Source organism: Orbicella franksi, chromosome 7, assembly GCF_964199315.1.
Source record: "Orbicella franksi chromosome 7, jaOrbFran1.1, whole genome shotgun sequence".
In the NCBI taxonomy this organism is placed as follows: Eukaryota; Metazoa; Cnidaria; class Anthozoa; order Scleractinia; family Merulinidae; genus Orbicella; species Orbicella franksi.
The window spans coordinates 13,803,076-13,823,824 of NC_138151.1; the positions used below are offsets into that span (position 1 = coordinate 13,803,076).

Here is a 20,749-nt window from a genome sequence, read left to right on the forward strand (position 1 = left end):
GTGGCAATGAAACAATTCTGAAGATAGCGCGAATTGCTCGCCTTGAAGGGAAACATTGGAGAATAGTACTTCAGAACTTTCTCTTCCAGTATAGCGTTACCCCACATACTGTTCCTGGAGTGTCGCCTGCAGAACTACTGATAGGGAGGACACTGCGCGACAAGCTTCCTCGAGTTGAATTCTCCAAAGACTGTACAACGGACGCATATTGGCAACAGCTGTTGTGAGAGAGACAATCGTGCAAAATTCCGCCAAAAGAAATATGCAGACAGAACACGGGCAGCTAAACACAGCAATATTGAGGAGGGTGACAAATTGCTATTAAAGCAGATACGTGAAAGCAAGCTCTCACCTAACTGTGAGCCAGAATCCTACATTGTCACTCGCAAACGTGAAAATGCTGTCATCTTACAAGACACAAATGGGAACAATAAGATGCGCAACATTGCTCACATGAAAAGGCTTGTTGATCCTGAAACTGTTGACAAAGGGGAAAGAGATCCGCAGCCACACCTACCCGAGCGGCCAGTGCAGCCCAAACAGGATCACCCGAATACCAGCCCCAGTCAACCAACAGCAGATACACGGAAAGCTCCATCTGGCCCCTTGCCTTCAGTTGCTTCGCGCCCTCTGCGTGCCAGGCAAGCACCCGCCTGAATGCAAGATTATGTATGCGTATAGTTTAAATTATTCAGAAGAAAATAAGAGAATCTGAACTTTCTTTCCAACACTTTATTAGTCACTTTAAGTTTGTTATCTCTACCTTTATAGATATACTTGTTTGTTTTTGTAATAACTTAGGGGAGATGTAGTGTCCCGTATGCTCAGCATGTGGTCTCGAGATGTCAACTGATTAAAACATGTTTTATGAACCGAGTTGTTTAGTATGTATATTAGGACGAACACACCACACAAGTCAAGTGGGAAACGCCAAACATCTTTCTAACATTTAACAAATAGGAATTTCAACTCTCTTGAATGCTTGTTCAAACTTAAATACCTTGGTAACTAATGAAATTGTTAACCTATCTTTATTCGTCGCCCAATTTATGGCCACACTAAACTTATGCCCAGCACTGAAACATTTTCGATTTAAACTGTTTAGGTAGAGTATTAGGCCAAGAAACAAGCCGGCAAAACAGACCGACCAAAAAGCATAAATATGTAGACATCGAAAGCATAAAATATTGAAAACTACTGTATAACTTTAAACCGAATTAATAACTGTTATATTTAAATTCTCAATCAAAACAAAGTATCATATTTACTGACTATTATAATGAATAAATACTCGGCTATACTCCCTTAATAAGTTCATCACTCCAGGTGACTCACTCTCATGATAACCCGCGTGCATGACTACAAATCACTGAATCTGAGGAGAACATTTTGTTGATAGTTTTTCCATCTGATTGTGAAAGCCAATTTAAAGTCAATCTGCACTTATACAAAAGGTTAACAATCAAGACTCTTCTTATTTTTCTCGTTACTTTTTGAAAATTTAGCAAGGATTTTTCTTGCTCTCTCCTGTAGATAAGGGGTCCATCTCCATATAGTGTAGTCAAATTCTAACTTCTCTCTGAGACAAGGAAAAAAAATTTTAAAAACTACTCTTCCACCATTTTACTGCAATGTAATCTCTTTTGCTTTATACCCCCAGTTTATACACCCAAGCTTCCAAGCAGCCAAGTCCGAATTGTTCGCAGTGAAATTGGCGTTTAAGTATTGGATTGTATTTTCTATTATTCCTAACAGCTCCCAGTCTTAGTTCACACTGTGATAACAATCTGAAACGTGACATTTTCTGTTTTGCTCCTGAATACATCGTTTAGCTCGTGTTGCAAAAGCACTATTACACATTGTCGGGACATTGACTATATTTTCTTGTAGTATTTTCAATCTAGCCCTAAAAACATAACGCGTGCAATTACTGGCTATCAGTTGAATTCAAAAGTGCTCCCAATTTGCCTGGAAAAGAATAACCAAACAGTTCATAGTCACTTTCATACATCTTTGCCATTTGAAAAATTCTTTGTTTAGGAATTTGAGAATAGTAATGTAACATGTCAGCCGCCGTGTTAGACGAACGAAATGAATGAGAAGAAACGCGGTCGTCAATTCCCGCCTTTTTTATCAAATAACGAGCATCTTCAAATAGATTTTCGAAACGACCTATAAAGTCATAGTTTACAGCACAGGGATGACATAGTTTGTCAAATTCTTGCCAGTGTTCATCCCACCGTCGTGTTTCTACCAGATACTGCGTGAATTCTGGAAAAGTCACACCGCTGCCTGTCTCAAGGGCCTGCTTTGTTGCATTAGGCCTGTATCGTTTGATTATATCTCTACCATGCACTGGATGATAATACCAGTTATCTTTCACAAATTTATCCTTGTAAGCGGAAAGCACCCGCTCCATAGGATCCCGGACAAATAGGAACGTAAAATAGTTCTTAAGCATTGGTTCCACTTCTTGTCGAGGGAATTTGCTTAGATCGTTTTTCAAACTGCCCTTATAAATTTGCTTGTCATCTTCTACCAAGGGTGACAGTTCCTTTTTCCATTGTGTGCTTGAGACTTTGGGTATAAAGCAGTAAATAAGTTTCCTGCTACGAAACACGTTGAAATAATGAAGATCCTTCCCAAGTACAGTGTCGGCGTTACGTTTGTGCCTCTTGCAGTAATCTTGGACTCGAGCTTTTCGTTCTTGTAAACGAATTTCCATCCTCAAACTATGACTGATGCTAGAAGAGTCCTATTTGTGAAAGATGTAAATAAAAATTATTACAAGAACATTTTTAACCCATCATTAGTTTAAGGTAATTCTGAACTTGAGTTGTAAGGCCTAATGAAGTCTTAAGAGGCTGTCCGCGTAAGAACGGATAAGGCAAATTTCGGACCTTCACCGATTGGCTTCATTTTTTCAGTGAAAGTCAACCATTATATGCAATGTACAAATATCGCATTTATTTGAATCAATTCGATTTTTTTATTTTTTACGAGACGTTTTAAAAGTGACCTCGAAACTGGCTAATTTGCCTCGGCAGACTCTGAAATTTTGCTATAAACGTCTGACGCTGCCAAAGCCAAGTTTTTCTATCTAACAAGCTGAATATTTCACATACAAAAGTTTCATCTTTCTTCGATATTTTAACGGTTTAACAATTTTATTCTGTCAAAGTTTGCCAGAGTTATGAATTTTTCTAAAATACCTCCTACCAAACTCCGGAATGTGCAAAGCGTGACATACCTAAAGTTAAAAGCTATTTTCTCAAATGTGGGACCTGATCTAGAAACGAATTTATGATAAATAAAAAGTGCTAACATCAATGTAAAAATGTATAGAATAAAATGTGTGGGCACTCTGCACTGTGCGCCGTACAGAGCTCCACGATTTTGCGAAATATTCGCCATATTGATGGTAAACAAAGATAACAGCGGTCCCGCCTGTAGCCAAAAAACATGAACCGTAAACGCTTGGAAATAAAATTATCATCACTACAGGTCAAATTGTAGATTTAAAGTAGATTATCCGAAGTTTAGCCATAGTTTCGGGAAAATCTACCTTCATTTGGTATTTTAAACTGTAAAAACGATGAATATTTTTTCCCATCCATATATACAAATTACATGTTTTGCAGCCGGTTGAGTTTTTGTTACGATGAGACGACCAAACGCTTAAACTGATTTCTTTTACATACTTTTAAAGGCAAAAAAATAATTGTTTCTTACCCGAAGGAAAAAAAATGTCTCAGCCTCCTTGCAAAAGCTTTCTTTAAGGCTGGTTTTCACTAGAACATAAGCACAAGCACAAGCATAAGCATAAGCACAAGTGAAAACATCCGCGACATAAACATAAGCATAAGCAGAAACATAAGAAGAACGAACCCACTTATTTGTCTTGTGCAGTTTTCACTAGTAACGCGCTCGACATAAGCATAACCATAAGCACAAGAAAAACGAACAGTTCCGTTTTTCTTGTGCTTATACTTATGCTTATGTCGAGCGCGTTACTAGTGAAAACTACACAAGACAAATAAGTGGGTTCGTTCTTCTTATGTTTCTGCTTATGCTTATGTTTATGTCGCGGATGTTTTCACTTGTGCTTATGCTTATGCTTGTGCTTGTGCTTATGCTCTAGTGAAAACCAGCCTTTACCGGTTAGTGAGCTCTTTTCATTTCTCACGATGCGGTAACGCAATGTTTGCTTTCAAGGCTTCACTTGCTAGTTTCACTTTAATTGAAGTAAACCGACGAGCCAGGTTGGCTCTTTTGTTTAAAGCTACCTCTTCTAGAGAAATTTCGTGGTACACAAAAATTTCTGCTGCTGAAGATACTTTAGTTCAAAAGGTTTTGCATGAGTTTATTTTCGCTGGGGGTACAATCGGAAAAAAATTTGTTTCAAAATTCAGGATGTCAGTGTGGAAAAATGTTACTGCGTATAAAAATTCGCACTTTAATGTTACGTTAATTCAATTACATATAAAATCTTCTCCGCAAAGCATTCGTCTTAACTGCACAAAATGTCGGCTAAGCAAAGTAATTGTTCGCTTCACGAAATACTTCAGACTCCTTGTGAATCCTCGAGGGTCAGGGAAAACCATGTTGTTCTGTCGGAGTGCAACGCGGGCATTTCTGCGCATTTGTTAAGTTGTCATTTATCGAAATGTGGCGATGTTATTGAGGCCGAGCTGATCATGGCGAGAGCGGGTATTCGTGGGATGTCGGCGACACAACTCACACGCATTACCATGTGCCCAAGACACAGACACTCGCTTGGAAGATTTTGGCGAGCGCCAAGGACGTGCCAACACCCTGGGCATACTGGGAAAGTTACAAGTCTGGCGGGAAAACACGTCATAAACTTCCAAATGGCCGACGAAATATGTATTCTTTTTGGCAAAACCATTACGGCTGTCAGATCGCGTAAGTGTGATATCTTTTGCTGGTTTTTGTTATTTTTTTTACGAAGCATGTGCTATTTCCAGTAGTAAGATAACATATTTACACTTTGTTGTTCCTTTTCGCGATCATTGTTTCGCGCAATGACGCATTTCCAAAACCGAATGCCTTTGTAAATTATCAGTCTCGGCTTCTTGATGGCAAATTATAATGAAGACATGACATTATGTACCGGTCAATTCAAAACTGCATCATTTCCAAAATAAAAATGAGCGAAACTGAGAAATTTTACACAACGTTTCGATGTCGTCATGACATCATTATCAAGTGACAAGAAAATAACGGTTCAACAGTGTTATATATGCGGTGAGAGGTGTGATTGTTCATTGACATATTTGTTTAAACAAATAGTTTCGCGCGGATGGAATCCGATTGCATGTTCAGGCTAGGTTACTTCTTTCAAATAAACAGCATTTCGTAAATCAAACAATCCAGTTTTCCGTTGCATTTCTTTAGGACGGAAAAATTATTGGCAAGATCACACTCTTCAACCAGTATTCAAGAGTCGCAAAATCTGTGAAGATCTCAAGATGCGTGCACCAAAACCATCTCTAATTAATCAACAATGCGTAGTGTACAATTACCAATGTGATCTGTGCGATGCAGAGTATGTCGGGTATACCAGCCGGCATTTGCACCAACGTATTGATGAACACAGGTTCTCCGCCATCGGAAAGCATTGAAAGAACGATCACGGCCTTTATAACATCGACGACCTTGCCAATAATTTTTCCGTCCTAAAGAAATGCAACGGAAAACTGGATTGTTTGATTTACGAAATGCTGTCTATTAGAAAGAAGAAACCTAGCCTGAACACGCAATCGGATTCCAGCCGCGCGAAACTATTTGTTTAAACAAATATGTTAATGAACAATCACACCTCTCACCGCATATATAACACTGTTGAACCGTTATTTTCTTGTCACTTGATAATGATGTCATGACGACATCGAAACGTTGTGTAAAATTTCTATCGCTCATTTTTATTTTGAAACGTTTATCGAAAGTTTATCTCATTCGAATATTCAACATTTCCCCACGGGTATTTTACATTTGAATTTTCCGGCGGGGAAATCCCAATCCCCCGTCCAAAAATGTTCTCAAAAGCCCCATCTTAGGATCATATAAGGCGATCAAATGGCCCTTTTCCTCGAGCATGCTTAAAAACATACGCTTATTGAACGGGAATTTACGAGATTTGGAAATGCGATTTTAACTCTGGCAGCGCACGGCTTTTGGGGGCCCTTTCACTCCAGTGGCAATGTCACTAACGAACATTATTTTTCCTTAAATTCCTCTTGCGTCTCGATCTCCGCGATCTCTGCCATGATTTTGATCCGTGTACCAAAATGCTGAAATTTTGCTCAAATTTACACCCACCAGCCCCATACAGTGCTGATTTTTAACGTTATCAAATTCCTGCGCCCTTAGACACATAAACGAGTCAAATGCCGCAGGTTTGCTCGGTGAACGTGATGTTTCTACTTGATCGATACATTATTCATCAGACACTTTATGCAGTGCTGGATCCAAAGAAGGTCAAAATGGGGGAGGGAGGGGTGGCCGAGCGTTTCGTGAGCTATACGAATGCAGTTGTCCTAATAATCGTTGTACCTTTTGAGCAACACGGATGGGGAGGGGCATTAACAAGCGCCGGAAACATGTGTTTTTTTTTAAAGTGAGCGGAAGGGGCTCTGTGTGCGATGAACTAACTCCGAAAAATGACTTTTATTGTCAATAGTTTATGGCGCCACAACCGAAATTTTCGGGTGAAATAATAGCTGTTATTGGAGTTGCGTCTGCGGTCAAATATTCTTTTTGTTTTAAAAGGCTTGCAAACGAGGCGAAAGGGTCAATTTGACCTGTACTGATGATTATTTTATTTCCAAGCGTTTAAGGTTCATGTTTTTTGGTTACAGGCGGGACCGCCGTTATCTTTGTTTACCATCAAAATGGCGAATATTTGGCAAAATCGTAGAGCTCTGTACGGCTCGCGGTGCAGAGTGGCCACAAATTTTATTCTATATGTTTTTACATTGTTGTTAGTACTTTTGAGTTATCATTGATTTGTTTCTAGATCAGGTCCCACATTTGAGAAAATAGCTTTTAAGTCACGCTTCACACATTCCGAAGTTTGGGAGGAGGTATTTTAGAAAATTCTTAACTCTGGCAAACTGTGACAGAATAAAATTGTTAAACCGTTAAAATATCGAGGATAGATGAACCTTTTGCATGTAAAACATCCAGCTTGTTAGCATAAAAAACTGTGTTTTGGCCGCGTCCGACGTTTATAGCAAAATTTCAGAGTCTGCCGAGGCAAATTAGCCAGTTTCGAGGTCACTTTGGAAATTAAACCGTCTCGTAAAAAATGAAAATTATCGATTCGATTCAAATAAATGCGATATTTGTACATTGCATAGAATGGTTGACATTCACAGATAAAGTGAAGCCAATCGGTGAAGGTCCAAAGTACAGCCTCGTAATTGTTTGCCATGAATATTTTCAATCATGTTTCCAAACAACTACCCCTCGTTGTCTAGACTGCATTTGTATGTGTTAATCACACTATTCAGCTACTTTGATTTACCTTTTTTGAAGGTAAGACTGACTAGCAAGCAGTTATATCAATGTCCAAGATGACTCACGGAAAATGCTTTATTACCTGTAGCAGTTCTTTCGTTTCAACCAAAGTCTTATTTGCATTCCAAACTGCTTTGACTGTTGGCCTTGATCCTGCCAAATCAAAAGAAAATACTACTCATATTTGATGAAACAAGACTAGGAGTTGTTTCGAAAATTACTCACTGAAGTTCCTCCGTCAATGGCTGATCTTTTTATTGTATATTTCTAGTCGCACAAAAAAGAAAGCTAGTCTTGAGCAGTGCAAGACCGAAGGATTCAAGCAGAGCTCGAGAATGCGTCATTGCAAAACATGTATTCCTTAGCAACCGTTCTCGTGGATTTGCACACATGCCTTTCCGTGACTTAAGCCCAGTTCAGACGTCGTGCTTCTGCCGTGCCGAACTAAATTGCAATTTGGTTCGACTGTAGCACGGCAGGAAATCATCTCTGATTCAGACGTCGTGCCAGAGTCGAATCAAATCCAGGGTTTACTGAAGCCTCGTAACAATTCTCCTCCTAACTCCCCGAGGGAACGAAATCTCGCCAAAACACATTGACATAATTTATGAATTTAGTTTGGCGCGACAGAAGCACGACGTTTGAATCGCTGCCGTGCCAGAGTCGTGTAGCACGGCAGAGCTTGTCGAACTTAATTGCTAGCCAAACTTAATTCAAAAGCTTGATTCAGACGCCATGCTTCTGCCGTGCTTTTGTCCAACTTAATTCCTGAATTTAGTTCGGCACGGCAGAAGCACGACGTCTGAACTGAGTTAGCGCATATATCGCTATGGAGTTTGATATGTAGAGGTTGCCTATTTACCGAGTTAGGATTTGGAGTTGGATTTGGAGTTGGATTTTCCAGTTGGATTTTCGAGTTGGATTTTCGAGTTGGATTTTCGAGTTACGATTTTTTTTGGCGGGATTGTTTTTTTGGCGGGGTTTCCAATAAATTTTCAGTGGCTTTACACAACGTACTTTGTCATTGTCTTGAGCTCTTTTCAAGATGGAGGAGAACGAGCACTGCGCGAAAAGCCAAATATTCGGGCCCGAATTCGCTCGAATACCGATCGGCGCACGCCCCGTATGCCGCAATGTTCTGACATATTCGATTGCAGCTGACTCGAAATACACCTGGAATATTCTAGAGGAATCCGGCCTGTTTTTCCGTATTCAAATTTAATACTCGTGAATGACTCGAAGTGTTCGATAAATCATACGGGCCACGTTTTGGTAGATTAATGTTGCATTAATGTTCTTCGAAGATATAGTGATCATTTATGACTCGAACATTTTCGAATACACTCAGTTGTTCGAGAGTTTGCGACTGGAACACGAGATGCACGACGCCATTTCTGACGTGAACGTCTTCGAATACTATTGAATACGTCAGGTATGCTCTAATTTTTGAGAATCGCACGCTATGAATACGAAAGTTGTGTCACATTTTTCACAGCCAAAGATGTCTTGCGTCGTCAAGAACGGGTTTTATGCAGGTAATGTACACTACCACGTTGTTCAGTCAGACAACACGCTAATGTTCGAAGCGTGCGACTGCAACACGAGACTCACGCGAAGTATGAAACGTGTTCGTGTTTGAATACGGAGGCACACGTGAGGTTTTAAGGTATTCTAAACGACACACTTCAAGTGTTCTGTGGTGTTCGACTGCGACACGAGACTCACGCGAAGTATGAAACGTGTTCATGTTTGAATACTGAGGCATACGTGAGGTTTTAAGGTATTCTAAACGACACACTTCAAGTGTTCTGTGGTGTTCGACTGGGACACGAGACTCATGTAAAGTATGAAACGTATACGTGATTGAATACTGACGCCAACGTGAAGTACTGAGGACTCATACCAAAGCTTGTATATCCCCCAAACTGTGTTCAAACTGCCGAGTGTAACACACTTTTAAATTCCTTTGGATTCCTAACAAAACCCACCCAAAAGAAAGAAAATTACCAGGACAATATGCATGTTATCCCAACAAAAAGTAAACAACCGCCGTTATGACATCTTCATTTCATTTCAAATAATACTTTATTTATACTGAAATAATAAAACTTACATGTATATTGTTACTTGTTCGTGTATGTTTATTTTCATCAAACGAAGGAAGAATTTACATTGTTATGAAAAAGTATAAGGAACCATCTGAGAAGCAAAACCTAGAAAAACACTATAACATTTTGTATGCATTTACTTTATATCTACACGTAGATGCTGCTTTGTTATGAAAAAGCATAACCATCTGAGTAGCAAAGTCTTTAAAAAACGCTATAACATTTTTGTTTGCAATCTTTATAACGAGATGCTGCTGTGTTATGAAAAGCATAATGGAGCATTTGAGAAGCAAAGTCTAAAAACCACTTCTATAACACTTTGCATGCAACTTTCTAACTAGATGCTGCTATGTTATGAAAAAGCAGAAGGAACCATCTGAGAAGCAGTCTAAAAAAACACTTGCATTTTGTATGCAAACTTTAGAACTAGATGCTGCTATGTTACAAAAGAGAATTAAGGGTGAATTAATGAATTGCTGCTTTGCATATTTAGAGCGGTTTTCAGTTGAGTGTCGAAAGTAATTAGACAATTACTTTGGTTTAGACAATACTTTGGTTTTGGTTTTGGTTTTACTACACTTCGAGATTAGCTGAGAAGTCAAACTGGTGAGTAGTTGATTTTAGTTTTGGTTTTCCGACACTCAGTTGAAAACCACTCTAACATCATCATTATTCAGTTCAACAATTGGAACCCTCTTATCATTACCATATACCTTTAGAGGTGTCTCAGACAAGAGGGATGTAGTGCATCCGATTTAATCTGTAGACACTGTATGTAAACCCCCTATCAAATTAAAACTTATAGAGCTGGCTATCAAACTATACCAAGGACTTTCAAATAAAATGAATTGCCAAATTTTTCTAGACATTTTAGTGCTGGCGTCCAAATCATTATTATTATTATCACATTTTGAAAGCTACATGTACAAGTCAAAGCAAACTTTGCTTCTTGTTAATTTAATTTGTTTCTCAGTTTCTGGACACAAAACACTAAAAAAATTGCCTGCGTGTTGCCATATTCAATCACAGTAAAAAGTTACAGAACATTTCCAACACAGGAATAAAGAATGGTGGAGTGATCATTCAAAAATCACTCTCAGAGAAAAAGTATTTCAAAATAAAAATTACATGTACGTGTAGATTGATAGCCAGCTTTATTGGCTTGAATTAGACATGCTAAATGGCGTGGGTGCAAGACACTCTGAAAGATATAGGGTAACCTCAAGACAAAGAGCTGAAAATTCAAACCAAGACCTGAGATCAACACTAAGTGTTGACAGGATTGATGACCAAAAGGTTTCACAGTCACATTAGGAAAGCTATACTGTAAGCACCTGGGTTTCTAGTGCATGCAAAAACATACTTAAGATGCCTTTGAGAGAAGGAGAGTTGTGTTGCACATTAATCAAGTTTACAGTACAAACAAAGTATGAAAGGATGTGAGGGCCAGAGGTTGTGGGCTTAAAAACATTAAAAACGATTCAAGCAACAATGTTCAAGGTTACAGATTATGTTTCATGTTGCACTGACAAAGGTAGCCAAGCTCTAGAAACCTTTCATTTTTTGCTAGATATGGTGCAAACTTTTTATGCATTAATTAATCCAATCAAAATTTGAGTATCAAATTCAATATTGTTCTGAATTTTCAGCTCTTAACCTGAAATGAGTGGCTAATAGTCACTCTGAACAAACAGAATGAACTGATTAGATAACTTCATGTAGACATGCAAACAAATTCCTCCTTAGGCTAATAACCTAAATGAGTAATAAAACTCAATTTTCAATATTTACCTTTGGAAGGGATATGGTTAGTACAGTGGAACCTCGATTTAATGAGCCTCTATATAACGAGGTCCTCAGTATAACGAATGATTTTCATGGCCCCAGTAATAGTAGACTACACGAAAAAGAACCTTGATACAAAACCCTGTTATAGTGAACATACTTTGCCAATTCCTTGGCACTTCGTTATATCAAAGTTTCACTATAGTTTGACATTACTATAGCAAATTGTCTTGAAATTTGTAGTGGTCATCAATGAAACAGGGTTTACATGTACCTTAACATAATGTATATATAAAATAACAGATGACAAACTGATCAAATGTAGATTTGACTTGACATTTTATTACTATTTAGTTTCGTACTACACAACTTGTGTGCAGTACTCATCAGATAAAATTGCCAAATGGGAATTTACATCATTACACTGATTTGAAATACACAAGCGACCATTGGAAATGTGATAGCTACAATAAGCGAATGCTTTTACAAAACAAAGGATAGTTGGAAATTAGGAATAAACTCTGTTATTATTGAAATACAAGAGAAGATTTAAAATTTAAAATTTAACATGTAACATTTTTGAGGAGGAATTTGTTTGCATGTCTACATGAAGTTATCTAATCAGTTCATTCTGTTTGCTCAGAAAGGCTAACTCAGGTTTACAAATAATAAAGTACTTCTCCCAAAGGCATAGGTTACATCGATTTGAAGCGGGGTTATATGGGGCAGCCTCCAAGTGACTTTGACAATAAATCAAAGTTCAAAGTTACTTGAAAGATTTTAAAGCAAGCTGCCCCATGTAACCCCACTTCAAATCAATGTAACCTTTGCCTCTGGGAGAAGTACCTTTGTAAACCTGAGTTAGCCTCTCTGAAAAAATGGAATGAACTGATAACTTCATGTAGAGACTCAAACAAATTCTTCCTGAAAAATGCTAAATTTTAACTTTTAAAGCTTCTGTTGTTACACAATATTAACAGTGTTTATCTATAATTTCCAATTTTCCCTCTTTTTTTTGTAAAAGCGTTCACTTATTGTAGCTATCATATTTCCAACGGTTGCATGTGTATTTCAAATCAGTGTAATGCTGTAAATTCGCATTTGGCAATTTTATCTCACGAGTGCTGCACACAAGTTGTGTACTACGAAACTAAATAGTAATAAAATGTCAAGTCAGATCTACAGTTGCTCATTTCGTCATCTGTTATAATCACGCTCTAGTTTACTACTGAGCACTCTGAAAACAGATCTCCAAATCACCTTGTTTATATATAAAATATATAGAGACTGACTAGTGAAATGCCAAAATTTACTTGCCAATATAATTTTTTAAAAGCTCTTACAAAAATAAACCTTAAAAAGTCTCCATGGCCCCCTAAATAGTCATAAATACATACATTTATCTTGTAAGCCAGGGTTCTTCCTCATAGGTTTTCCTTTTTTTTCTTCAAATAAGGAGGCCAGGGATTATACATACATGTAAGGCATTACCAATTTTACTTCATCCTATGATTAAAATACAATACGCATAAAAGGTTGGTTAAGTTTATGTGTAATTCCACACTGGGAAACCTCAAATCAAGCTTGCAGAACTAATAAAATATCATAATAAATCAATCAGTAAATTTTACACAGTAGTTTGATTTAATGGTTTAAGGTTACAGTATACCTTCGGGTCGGCAATTTTCTTCAAATTTGGATTTTTGGGTCAAAATAGTGGTCGAAGAATAATCTCTAATTTCTGAAAAAAATTTTTGAAAAAGGCTAAATATTGGCGGAGAAAGGGCGGTTTTACGTTTTCACCGGAAGTAAAAGTTTACCTCTTGATTGACAGCCCTATGGCGCGTATGCAATCTACCGAGACGATTTTCGCGGGAATTACCTATATGGATGTCACGAATTGACTACTCAGTTGATCAGCATTGTTGTTCTGACTACCCAGCAACTTTGATATTAGGCGTGTCTCTATTAAGTTATAAGTAAACATAGACCACGTTTAAACCATGGACAGGTTCGAAAAAGCGAAAACAGCGAAGAACGAATGAAAATACATCAATGAGTGAAGAAGCGAAGGTTCGCCACGCGGATGAAGCTATAGTTATCGTATAAGGCGGGCAAATATTTGTGGTAAGAGAAAAGAAAGGTTACGTAAAAATTTCCGAACTTGACAGCAATAACAGGGATGCTGACAGAGACTCTTCCGATGAGTCCGATATCGACGAATCGTCGGACTCATTGAGACCATTTGAAATATTATCCATGCACAGTAGCCCACACACAGTTGCTCTCCGCGCTGTCTTTTGTTTGTTTCCTTTGCTCAGCCACTCTAGCCTTCGTATCCTTTTTAGTCTTCCCCATTTTGCCAGACCAGCTTCAAGAAAAACCGAGCTACAGAAAAATTATCTCTCTGCCTTCGGTTCCTTGAGCGCATTGCGAAACACAAGAGTTTTTTAGAGATTCGCGCGTAAATTTCACCAGGAGGTTAACGGTAGTAAACTTTCCCTGCACTGATTGGCTTAGTTATCTGAGAACCCAGTTGAAGGCGTTTGTGGGCGGAGTTTGTTTGCGAAGCAGAAAATTTTTCTTAGCGCTGTTTTCTCGAATAAATTTTTTCACTTGAAGCAGACACTTTAAAGAGTTATAACTCAAAGGGAATTCGTTCAATTGCTCTTAAATTTGGACAGTGGCTAGTTTAACATATAAACTACAAACGCGTGTCTGGGAATTGTTAATTTCGAAATACTTTTTCTTCGAGAGCGATTTTTGTACGATCACTCCACATTTTTTTATTCCTATTTCGAAAATGTTCTGTAACTTTTTACTGCAATCGAATATGCCAAAACGCAGACACGTTTTTTAAGCGCTTTGGGCCCTGAAACCGAGGAAAAAATTAAATTGGCGAAAAACGAAATTCGCTTTGACTTGTAGCTTTCGAAAGGTGAATTGGGCGCTCGCATTTAGTGGTCGTGAAAAATTCGACAATTCATTTTCTTTCAAAATTCTTGGTATAGTTTGATAGCCAGCTCCATAAGCTTTAATTTGATATAGGAGTTTAGGTATCTACAGCTTAAACTGCACGCGCTACATCGCTTGCGCGCGAGACACCCCTGAAGGTATACTGTAACCTTAATTCACCATCGTTCCCATTGCTGTCCCTCCTGAAGTCAAGGTTACATTAACTTCCAATGTATAACTTCTGCTTGATAAAGAAACATTTACAACCAGAGGCAATTCCATACATCTTAAACAAACATTACAACTGAACTTTACCCTGGAAACTTAAGCTTAACTTACTCGTACGTACAAGACAACCCGGGAAGACAACAATGGCTTACGTTTTACCTGTTGTTGTTGACTCGTACCTCCGTATGTATCGATGTTTTCATCAGCTGTATGCCACCAAAAACTGCTTGAAATCGTGCACAGATAAGAAGTGAAGGTAAACTGAATTTTGTCCGCCAAAGTAGAGTTTTTAAACAGTGAAAAAGGACCAAGAGATCGATGCAAGCTTCAACATTTCACACCTTTCAAAAAGGACGCCAAAAAATGGCGCGAGAACCGAGAGAACCTGGTATCTAATTTGGAAAACCGCTGATCCGTGCTTGTTGAAGGTCGGACACTCAGGATGCTGATGTAGGTCGTTTCTCTCATTTCTTTACAAGTCGTTTCGAAACACATTTAAAGTCAATTTCGTTTCAAAAGTAACCTCGAGGAAAAAAATCTGATTAAAGTGTTTTCGACTTCGTAATACGTTTTGTGATTTCTTGTTCAAGCGTAATGCAATGTTGATATGATGGCAGGGAGTCGACTGAGGAAGCTAGCTACGGGGCCGTTATTTAGGAGTTTCGTTGCCCTGCGGGCTCCGGAGTTAAAGTCATCCCACAGAGAAAAGATATTTGTCTGAAGGTCTCGGGACTTTCTCCACTGAATACACCAAAACTTCTCCGAAACGAACTTGATTCCTCTTACTAACCAAACTTTGCGCAGCTTTACGCGTCTCTAGTCAGTTTAACTTTGCGGAACTTTACGTACATACATACATACATACATACATACATACATACATACATACATACATACATACATACATACATACATACATACATACATACATACATACATACATACATACATACATACATACATACATACATACGTATCCCGGAGTGTCCAATTTGTGGTTTCGTGCTGTGTTAACCACTTCAGACGAGACGGGTCACACAAAGAGAAATCGCTTTGTAGTGATTATCCCGAAAACCTCCGTCAAAACCGAATGAGGGGAATTCGAAGTTACAACAAAGTGTGTAAATTTCTTGATTCAAGCAAAACACATGCGCCGCGCCGACAGAATGAACCAATTGTTCTGGTCAACGAACGAATACACGGTCGTGCTCCTGCCGTATGCTCATATTCGATAAGAATATTCTAGGTCCACGTCACGGTTGTACACGCCATGAATACTCTAGAATTCTATAGCTTTGGCGTCAAGATCACGTATTCGAGGATAAACGTATACACGCGCAGATCGCACATACTTTGAATTCATAGTCTAAATTTTGCTTCCAGGAGAATGCTATGCACCCGAACTGTTACCTTCTTTTATAAAGTTCTTTTTAGAAAGGGTTCGCCATCATACTATAGGAGTACGACAGATGTGTGGTATACTTTAACGAAAATCCTCGCACGATTATGAACGGAGCGTATTCCACCGTATTCGATATGAATATTCCAGGTGTACGTCACGTGTTGTGTGCGGCTTGAATACTCTAGGATTCTATTGCGTCACCATCACATATTCGAGTCTAGAATACTCTAGAATATTTTGGCTTTCACGCAGTGGAGGATGGCAGATCGGTACAGGCAATCTTGTTTAATCTATCCTAGTATTGCATTCGTAGCTGTATTTTGGAGTGCAAACAGTAGTTGACACTTCATGGGATGTGGATTCTTTGAATGCTTTGCCGTGGAACGGACGTGGTCTGAACATGTGCTTTCGGTGGGCAGTATGACATCAACGGCTTAAAATGCAGAAAACAGAACAGTTACTGGCGGGGCGGGGGGACTAGGAAAGCACTGTAAAGCAACATTGGAGGCATTTGTTGGTCTTCAAAATGTGGTGGAATTATAGGATTCATATATTTGCCTTTTGCCTAATTCTTAACGCGGATTTCTAAATTTGCACCACCGGAATAGATATGACAAGAAAAATCATATTCTAGATCTTACCTTCGATTTACGCCCGGAGCATGGTAGTGGCGAGGGGAAATGACTTCATGTAAGATTCAATGTCTTGCCTCTTGCTTCAAGTATGTTTTATTTAACAAATAAAGAAGCCTAAGCCGTGTATTACACTGATAAAACACGACGAGCATTTGAGAACACGAGGGAAATGTAGAAAACACCAGCCGTAGGCGAGTGTTTTCTACATTTCTCGAATCTTCTCAAATGTCCTAGGTCAGTTTTATCACCGTGTAATACACGGCTTAGGCTTCTTCGTTTGTTTTATATTATAGGTGAAAAAAATACAACACGCTTTTTCTTTGTCGTATTTAAGAAATAGAAAATATGTACCGTGTTTCTACCGAGTTTTAGTATAAATCTACTAGAGTTCTAACACGAAAGCCGCTCTCTGATTGACTTCACTACTCAATATCTATTCTGTGATAGATAGTGAGTGGCGTTTACTGCATTGGATTGGAAATCTACGAGACGGTTTATGGACAAACTAGCCGATTCGTTGCAGCTGCGTTACTAGTAACCATCTCGAAAAGACCGACTCTACATCCTTACGTACTCGAAAATCCAACTCGAAATCCAACTCGAAATCCAACTCGAAAATCCAACTCGATATCCTAGCTCGAAAATCCAACTCGAAATCCTAACTCGAAAATCCAACTCGAAAATCCAACTCGAAATCCAACTCGAAATCCTAACTCGGAAGTTAGTTTGTCTCGTTCGCCCTGAGGCTTAAAAAGACTTTCCTTGGAGAGAACGGAATTTTGTCTCGAAACTCCAGCGTGTGGTTGCAAAATTTGCGTTCATTGGTAACAATTTTATATATTTTAACAGGTCTTGGTCGTCCTCGACACATTAACCTTATTATCGATTACTGCGTCATAATTTGCATTTTTGAATAGATATGACCTGATATATTCATTCCTTTGCTTTTAGAATTGAACCTCTTCATCCGCGACATTTCTCCCTATAGCCGTCATCACTAAATTTAATCATCAAAGAGCTAAAATTTTACCGTCAACCATTGATCGGAGAGCTGTACCCTGAAACGTCAACACTCGTCCAAGGTCGGTAACGCTTTAAAGTAAGACCTTCTTATGTCTTATATAAGCTATGGCATGCTCTATAGTAGACCACAGATTAATTTTCGCCTCATTAAACTGAGCTCTCAAGAGCAGTTCGATTATCAGAAAATTCCGTGATTGAAAATGATCTGTGATCAAGACTGATTCTTGTAAAGAACAGATTGCATTTGCTGCATCGCACAATTGTATTGAAACAGGATGGCCGAAAGAAACGAAAATACTTAAAAGAAAACCACAATTGCTCGCTGAGGCAGAAGTAAACATGAGTAAAACTCATGGAAGGGGTGCTATAACCAACATGAAAATTCTTGCCAAGGAGATCAGTTGTCTGATCACGACGACGTAGAGCAATGAAAAATCAGCTCAGGTTTATTATTACTCAGTCAGTCTGCTGGTGGCGGCGAGCTCTGCTCAGCCAAATCCATGTATGCGAAAGAATATGAATCGAAATGAAGCGGAAACATTATATAGGTAATCGCTGTTCCATGGAGTTAACTTAAGCATGCTCCAAAAACACACAGCATTTCGTGGTTTTACGTTGTCATTTTGCACAGAACCTTCACGAAATGAATCAAGATTCAATGGGTCTTACATGAGCATAAACTACAACTTCCCAGACGGAAACCTGCAAAATGCGTAATTACTTGCAGTGGTACGTTCGTCTCAAGCAAAAGCTTCAGTTTAACACCAAACTGCCTTGAGTGTGAGATTCTTTTATTCCAGTTTCCACCTTAGAATAAAACTCTGCAGCTCCGACAATAATCTTCACTTTTTTTTTTTGCAAAATCCGTGTACAGCGAACGTAATAACAACGCCCATCAACAAGCGACGAACGTGAGTTAGAGTCCTAGTTGTTCTCAATGGCTTTTAAAAGAAAAAATAATATATAGATGTATATTTTGGGTTCTTTAGGTCGGAATTTCTACCCAACTATTTTACTTTGGCCGATAAGTATTAACAAGAAGCTAAGTCAGTCATTTTTCTTATCTGAAACTCTTGAAACGCACAACTGGGCAATTAAATACGATATCTAGTCGAATAGTGCGTGTCTGTGGAAACTGAATCGTTTACGTTTTTCGTTCGAAGACTACATTGCGACAACTTTGCGTAGAGACTTACCTTTTAAAATGCTGTGGTAGAAGAGGAGAAGACATAACACAGTGATAGAGAAAACACCCAAGAAAGCTCGAATCTTCCGGTGGACGGCCATTTTTATTGCGAAGTCATGCTCGGTCGCAGAGCCGCCTATTCAGTTACGTTGCCATGGCAAGAAGAAAACGTAATACTTGAAACACAAGAGTTTGATTGGCTAAAGTCTAAAAGGAAGTTTTTCACCTGATAGATCAATTTTAATATGTTAAAGTTCCAGCATGCCGCCGAGTTCTGACTTCAAGCAATTAGTGCAGAAATTATTTACTAAAAATCTACTCAAAGCACGGTAACTTTTTGACTGGCTATTTGAAACATCTCACTTGAATTCATTAATTTTAGTCACACGGGGTTAAATTCTCAAGCATTCTGGGAAAAGTTAATGTCAACTAAACTTCGTCAAATGCTTCAAGCGTGTGCCGTGATTGTGTTTTGAACCGACCTGTAACGTTCGGCGCTTTAATGAAAACATGGATAACTTCAAATTCAATTTTCTCTCGCTGGGTCAGCTTGAGAGCTCTCGATAAGTTCCTTTTAACTGTATTCATTGTTGACCAGTTGCTGGTGGAACTGAAGAGGTAGCTGTCACGTCACGAAAATGGAGCTTTTCGAAAACCCTATTCAAACTGGAGAATTTGAAAAGGCGTTTTGAACCTCATAACAAAGAAAGTGACATATTTCTAGATGAAAGTAACAAGTTAGTTGATGATAATCTTTAAAATCAACGGTCAATATTCCTTCAATTAGTGCAAACATGATTCGTTTGATGTCGAGAGTCACTCCTACGATATTGCTTCTTATTATATATGGCTTGGTCTTGTAGCCGATATAACGCGCGCTCTGATTGACAAATTGTAGGGCATTCGTCTCCCGAAATACCAACGGGCCGATTACGGGCATGTAAAAACAAAGCAAAAAGCCATATAATGAATAACTTACTAACCTCGAACGTTCAGTCCTTATGGCAATATTTAAACCTCGACCTTGCCTTGCTGACGGCAAGATCTTGGACTGAGATATCTCTCGTAAAGACCTCGCTGTCGGTTAATACGTAGTAAATAATGACATCATGCTCGGTTAAAACACAATCACGGCACACGCTTGATGCATTTGACGATCGAGGTTCAGTTGATATTAACTTTCCGAGAATGCTTGAGAATTTAACCGCGGGTTAACTAAGATTAATGAATTCAAGTGAGATGTTTCAAGTAGTTAGTCAAAACATAGTTAATAGAGGCGACTGGTTATGGAGTCCGGCAAACATCAAAGAAGCAAACAAAGGTTTCAAGAGGTCCATGACCGTGCACAATCTTTTGTTTTACGCTCAAACACTATGCATGAATTACGTAACCAAAACGTTTCTATTGTTTAGTTTCTCAGTACGGAATAAACAGCTACATTATTTTGTACACGGTCAAGGCCAAAAAGTCGAAAAAAAACATACAACAAAGAACTTTGTCGGGTTTCATAATCATTCCGCTCTAATAACTATGGTCAAAAAGTTACAGTTCTTTGAGTAGATTTTTAGCAAATAATTTCTGCACTAATTGCACGAACTTAAAACTCGGCAGTATGCAAAAACTTTAACACATTAAAATTGATCTATCAGGTGATAAACTTAGGGTGTGTTTCTTTAAGAAAATCCAAGATTGGATTCTTAAATCCCAAAGAATCCGAAAACGGATTCTTCGGCGGAATACTTTGACGCACCATGATCCGAGAGATCTTGGATTGATCTGTTTGGTAAAGAAACGCAAATCCGTTTTCCGATTCTTTCGGATTTAAGAATCTAATCTTGGATTTTCTTAAGAAACGCACCTTTAGTTTTAGACTCCAGTTAAACTC

General features: G+C 38.6%; 1 protein-coding gene across 1 annotated transcript; it reads right to left on the reverse strand.

The window, feature by feature from the left end:
• Positions 1 to 1,423: 1,423 nt before the first annotated feature.
• LOC145493797 (carbohydrate sulfotransferase 11-like) lies at positions 1,424 to 19,357 on the reverse strand. Its single transcript, XM_081473272.1, has 3 exons — positions 18,875 to 19,357; positions 7,625 to 7,695; positions 1,424 to 2,755 (listed from the first exon to the last, which is right to left on the reverse strand). The coding sequence occupies exons 1-3, from the start codon at positions 18,963 to 18,965 to the stop codon at positions 1,928 to 1,930; spliced, it is 990 nt and encodes a 329-aa protein (XP_081329398.1). The 5' UTR covers positions 18,966 to 19,357; the 3' UTR covers positions 1,424 to 1,927.
• Positions 19,358 to 20,749: the final 1,392 nt, after the last annotated feature.